The following is a 6,354-nucleotide window of genomic DNA, read 5'->3' as shown; positions in this document are numbered from 1 at the left end:
GTGACCAGTAGGCGACCGTAGTGAATTACACACACACACACACACACACACACACACACACACACACACACACACACGGCCCGGTAGCTCAGTGGTTAGAGCGCTGACTTCACAAGCCAGAGGACCGGGGTTCGATTCCCCGGCCGGGTGGAGATATTTGGGTGTGTCTCCTTTCACGTGTAGCCCCTGTTCACCTAGCAGTGAGTAGGTACGGGATGTAAATCGAGGAGTTGTGACCTTGTTGTCCCGGTGTGTGGTGTGTGCCTGGTCTCAGGCCTATCCGAAGATCGGAAATAATGAGTTCTGAGCTCGTTCCGTAGGGTAACGTCTGACTGTCTCGTCAGAGACTGCAGCAGATCAAACAGTGAATTACACACACACACACACACACACACACACACACACACACACACACACACACACACACACACACACACACACACAGTCAATATTTATGAGCTAAAGATACGTTTCATTGTTTCGCATGTCATCATCATTATTATCGTTATCATTGTCATTATTGTTGCTATTATTATCATTACATCATCATCATCATCATCATCATCATCATCATTATTAGCTTTCTCACGCCCACAGCCATCTTGGAAGTGCGGGCGGTGGGCAAGGGCGAGGTGCAGATCAGGGGTGTGGACTCCAACCTGTTCCTGGCCATGTCACACAAAGGGAAGCTGTATGGAGAGGTGCGTTTAGCGTGTGGCTGCTCCTCCCCCTCCCCCACACCTTGACACTGTCCCCACCGCCCTGACACCATTCCTTGCACCGTGACACCTTGACACTGATCTGACGACACAATTGTTTCCTGACACTGTTCCTGTAAATGGTGAGGTCTTAGCCTGACTTTCTGACCTGTCATTCATGACTTTCCTGACACTTTCCCATCTCCCTACATCCTGACACCATGAAACTATCTTCCTGGCATGATATCCTGATAGTCTGGTACCCTGCCATTGATTTCCTGACCTCCTGACATGCTGACACCGTAACACTGCATTCCTGGCAGTCTGTTATAGAAGAGGAGGATATAATAGGGATAACATAAGCAAAATTCTCAGGATCAGTAATTAGGATCGGACAAGAAATATTGGATTCAAGCTCAAGAAGATAGATTTAACAAGCAGATAGGAAGGAATCGATTCTCAGATGAAGGGTTAGATAAATGGAATGCACAAAGTAATCAGATAAATAGTGCTAAGTCATTAGCGATCTTTAAAAGATGAATAGACAAATTTATGAACAAGAATGATAGGAGGAGAATAGGTAGGTATGTGTGGTACAGGAAGTACCACGTGTATGCCCGATGTCTTGTAGCAGCTTCCTTATTTTCTTCCGTTTTAAGTAAAATAATACCATAACCAAACTTAAATTAGATATGTGTTAACCGTAGAGTTATTGAGATGTATAGATTATCGGTGCAACTAAGGCCCGTATGCCCGTACATTCAGAAAGCCTTTGCTGTCTCACAACGACTATTTTCCAAGGCAACAGGATGATTAGCGGGGTTTTCAAGAGTGTTTCTCCAGTTGATAATGCAGAAATTTTGTGAATCCCCCGCTAGAATCACAAAAGCCTTTAAACAAACCTTCATGAAATAGTGGCGGTGAAACACAGAAGTGTTTGAGAATGCGAGCTAATCCTCCTCTCCTTGTTTGTCCTCAGCCTAACGAACTGAAGGAGAACACGGTGTGGGTGGAGACGCTGTCCGGCGCCTTCTACAATTACCTATCCAAGAAGTACGCGCACATGGGCTGGTACCTTGGCGTCAAGAAGAGCGGGAAGCCCAAGCGAGGACACAAGACGGAGTACGGTCAGCGAGCGGTGCAATTCCTGCCGCGCCACCCCTACCCGATAGGATAGGTCACGCCAGGTCAGGACAGGTCACCATAAGCCCACTGAACCTGCCCTCCCGCCCACCTGACCTGCCTGTCCTGCAGTGACCTGGTGACTTGCTGATGACCAGATTCGCTCGCCTGGCTGACTAACTGCAAGGTGCCTGAATGTGTCATGATGATGGTGGTGTGGTAGTGGTGGTGGTGGTGGTGATGGTGGTGGTGGTGGTGGATTGGAGTTTGTAGTGGTGTAGCGGTGGTGATGGTGGTGGTAGTTTGGAGGTTATATGTAGTGGTGGTTGTTGTTCTCTTTTCATCCGTCTGTCATCAGCGCCAGGAATAAATGTGTGTGTGTGTGTGTGTGTGTGTGTGTGTGTGTGTGTGTGTGTGTGTGTGTGTGTGTGTGTGTGTGTGTGTGTGTGTGTGTGTGTGTGCTGTTATTTTATATTTGATGTAAATGGATAAATTATTATTATTGTTGTCATTGTTATTATTATTATTATTATTATTATTATTATTATTATTATTATTATTATTATTATTATTATTATTATTATTATTATTATTATTATTATTATTATTATTATTTTATTATTGTTATTATTATTATTATTATGGATACTGTAATCATAATCATCTCCATGTTTATGCTATGGCCTCGTTTTGTGTGTGTGTGTGTGTGTGTGTGTGTAAGTGACGATGTCTTGGTGGTGGTGGTGGTGGCGGGCGAGGTCAGGTCAGCAGGTCACGCCAGGCTGCTGAAGTGCCAAACTGCTGAGTGCCGCGTGCCGCGCCTCACGGCTGGCTCATCCCATCCTAGTACTGGTGCCGGATACTTTCTTATAACATGAATCTGGCTTGTGAAGGCGTGGAGTCGGTGAGCGGGAGGCGCCGGTGACCTGACCTTAACGCCACAGACAGTATTTCCTAACCTTGGCCTGAGACGTGGCGGCACGCAGTGGCTGGCACCTGTCAAGGCGCCGCGGGTTGTCCCCTAGTTTGTGGTGGCCTCCCCGGACTGAGGGCGGCGAGGACCAGCGCGGGTATTCTCAGCACGTCTGTTGCGTTACCCGATGGGGGACTTTACCAGAAAGTACAGGATCTGCATTTATTTAGTGGGTGTCGCGGAGCTGCGGCGGTGCTGCACGCGACGCCCTGGTACTGTACCTTGAGCAGTCTGCCTTACTGCACCGTCGCACCATCACACAGGTGTGGTGCACGTAGCCTTTACGGTTTCAGATAAGTAGATAGAGTAGATAGTGTGGACGTCCAGATGTAACACTGAATGCTTTTTGGCGCATCATGAGGAGGCGTTGGCTGTGGCGCAGCAGCTTTCCGGCGCCTGCCCTTCGCTTCTGTACGCTGGGCACTACTGCCGTGCAGCGGCGTCGACTCGAGGCGACCAGTGGCCGGTGCTGTGTGGCTGAGGTGCAACACGCTTTGTCTTGCAGTAAGAGTGCGGCGTCGCGCTGAAGACAACGGTAATTACAGCACGTGAAGGCTGTCTGTCTGTACGTGACTACAGCACAGCTTAATAGTAATACTGCAGCGCAGGCTACACCTCGGGAATGTGTGGGGACAATCTTGTGGATGGGGTGGACAGCAGCGGGATGTGGAGGGCGTGGGCGCCAGGCAGCCGCTCCCCACACAGCAGGACGAGTTTTATACTTTTTGTAACGATCCTCTTCTTGACCAGAGTACAATAAAGTGAGCACCAGCATGTGTGTTTTAGTATGTGTGTGTGTGTGTGTGTGTGTGTGTGTGTGTGTGTAATTCACCTCGGTGTTCTGCTGGTCAAACAGCCAGTCTTCCCCATTACAGAGCGAGCTCAGAGCTCATAGACCGATCTTCTGGTAGGACTGAGACCACAACACACTCCACACACCGGGAAAGCGAGGTCACAACCCCTCGAGTTACATCCCGGAGCTATTTACTGCTAGGTGAACAGGGGCTACACATTAAGAGGCTTGCCCATTTGCCTCGCCGCCTCCGGGATTCGAACCCGGACCCTCTAGAGCAGAGGTTCTAAACCTTTTTAATCTTATGTACCCCTCGAAGTCTTTCAGTATTGATCACGTACCCTTTACCCACAATGCAGCGTCTGGAAGGGTAAGAATAAATGCATGGTTTATTGACTTAGTTTATTAAGTTTAATTTGTGTTATATAAGTGGACAGACAAAATTTTTTAATTAATATTAGTATGTTTCTATGAGGTAGTGTCGATAGGAACTGGTACCTCACAGGGAGACACTTACATTCAATACATTTACCAAAAAGGAACTATATCAGACAATTTTCGATCATTATGGCAGTGAACTGGTGTTGCTTCCAGCTAGTTGCAACTTGTAACTAGTGATAGTGATAAATAAGTCACTGTGTGTGTGAATAATATATAAAATAATAAATCGGAACAAATATTATAGGTTTGCAAGGTTGTGTGGCAACTATAATCCAAGAGAGCTTCCTCTCAAGTGATATAACTCCAAGAGTTTCCTTGTTAACGTTGAAGGACACATCCAGCCTAGCACATGTAGGCCACATTGTATACTATGAACAAATTTGCAGTTATTCAAAGCTGAAGTATTTTGAGAAACTTGCCACGTACCCCAAAAATTCCTCTCAAGTACCCCTGGGGGTACGCGTACCCCAGGTTGAGAACCCCTGCTCTAGAGTGTGAGTCGAGCGTGCTAACCACTACACAACGGTGTGTGTGTGTGTGTGTCCATCTGCCTGTTTATTTGTCACAGGGAACGAGGTGTGAGCGTTTACATCATGGCGTTAGTGACGATGGTGCTAGTTAGTATCCTGGTAGGCGGTGCGGTGGGCGGAGTGATGGTGGTGGCGGGACGACACTGCGGTAGCGGACAGCAGCATTGCCAGGTGGATGCTGCCGTCCCACCTGCCAGGTCTGGTTTTCTGTGGTGGCGGCTGATCGCGTTTTCTTCTCCAGGGCCTCGCATGTGGCACCTCACGCAGCCTGCGCCCGCGGCCTTCCTGCTGGCGTCTTTCATTAAAAGCTGAACCTCGGAGGATGTAGACTGGACTCCTTTGCCATTCGTTGTTCCTTCTGTTCTTTTATGCTTCACCGAAAATTGGAGGCTCCTTCTGACACGATAAAATACAAAGACTACTCAATAGTATTTTTTATGCTTTACCGCCACTCTGCTCCTGCTCCCCCGCCATCACTGGCGTGGCAAAGACCTTACCTAGCGACCTCACGCGTGTAGCCGTCCCGTGGGACTTTGCGTGGGGGAACATAAACAAGAAAACTGTATGAGACCATCAGGCCTACACGCGGCATTACGTGTATAAAACATACATACATACTCATTTCACTCTACCGTCCCAATCCGTAAGTATCTTAAGTTCCTTATTAACTCGCCAGTAACAACCTATTTTCTGAGTTTTTTTTTTTTATGTAAGAGGGAGAACTGCCAAGGGCGAAAAAGAAATAGAAAAAGAAGGCCCACTGGAATTGCAGGCTCCATAAAAGATTCGAAAGAGTTAGTCAAAAGAATGGGATAAATGTCTTGACACCTCTCTCTTAATTAAAAGAAGTTCAGTCATAGGAAGATGGAAATACAGAAGCAGGTAGGGAGTTCCAGAGTTTACCAGTAAAAGGTATGAATGACTGAGAATACAGGTTAACTCTTGTATTAGAGGGTTAGACAGAATAGGGATGAGAGGAAGAAGAAAGCCTTGTGCAGTGAGGCTGCAGGAGGAGGGAAAACATGCAGTTAGCAAGATCAGTAGAACAGTTAGCATGAAAATAGCGATAAAAGATAGAAAGGGATGAGACATTTCGGCGGTGAGAAAGAGGCTAAAGACAGTCAGTCAGAAGAGGGTAGTTGATGAGACGAAAAGCTTTTGAATTCACCATATCTAATAAAGCTGCATGAGTGGAAACGCCCACCACCCCCACCCCAAAAAAAAAAAAAAAATGCGAAGAGTACTCCATACAAGGACGGGTAAGGCCCTTGTATAGAGTTAGCAGTTTACTCCATTCATTGCCACTTATTTGAAAAGCCACTCTTTCTATCAATTTTAACCATAAAACTTTAAGATGCTTCTAGATGAGTGAAATAAACGTGTGCGAAAATCATTAAAGCGGTCCATTGTTAGTTAGAATTATATAGGTAGCGAGAGACTTTTAAGCTTAGAAATTTACAAGAAGCGACCTCTTCCTTATTACTCAAGTATGAATATGTTAACGCTATCTACTTCAGAAGGTGAAATGGATTAATTTGAAAGAAATATCGTGTGTGTGTGTGTGTGTGTGTGTGTGTGTGTGTGTGTGTGTGTGTGTGTGTGTGTGTGTGTGTGTGCGTGCGTGTGCGTGTGTGTGTGTGTGTGTGTGTGTGTTTGTGTGTATAATTCACCACGGTCGCCTGCTGGTCACCAGCCAGTCTTCCCCATTACGGAGCGAACTCAGAGCTCATAGACCGATTTTCGGGTAAGACTGAGACCACAACACACTCCACACACCGGGAAAGTGAGGCCACAACC

The 6,354-nt window shown here is 46.7% G+C and overlaps 1 protein-coding gene across 2 annotated transcripts in view; it reads left to right on the top strand.

Annotated features, from left to right (window-relative positions):
- LOC123514858 (fibroblast growth factor 1-like) overlaps positions 1-3,567 on the top strand; it is a 38,917-nt gene extending 35,350 nt beyond the window's left edge. For both annotated transcript variants that reach the window (XM_045273108.1, XM_045273107.1), the window contains 2 exons: positions 598-701; positions 1,678-3,567. In XM_045273108.1, coding sequence (XP_045129043.1) covers positions 598-701; positions 1,678-1,875 — 302 coding nt within the window. In that variant the 3' untranslated portion in view covers positions 1,876-3,567. The remainder of the gene's footprint in view (positions 1-597; positions 702-1,677) is intronic.
- Positions 3,568-6,354: the final 2,787 nt, after the last annotated feature.

Source organism: Portunus trituberculatus, chromosome 38 (genome assembly GCF_017591435.1).
Source record: "Portunus trituberculatus isolate SZX2019 chromosome 38, ASM1759143v1, whole genome shotgun sequence".
NCBI classification, from domain to species: domain Eukaryota; kingdom Metazoa; phylum Arthropoda; class Malacostraca; order Decapoda; family Portunidae; genus Portunus; species Portunus trituberculatus.
Note: the sequence above shows the minus strand (reverse complement) of the source record. Positions and strands in the feature narration are given on the sequence as shown.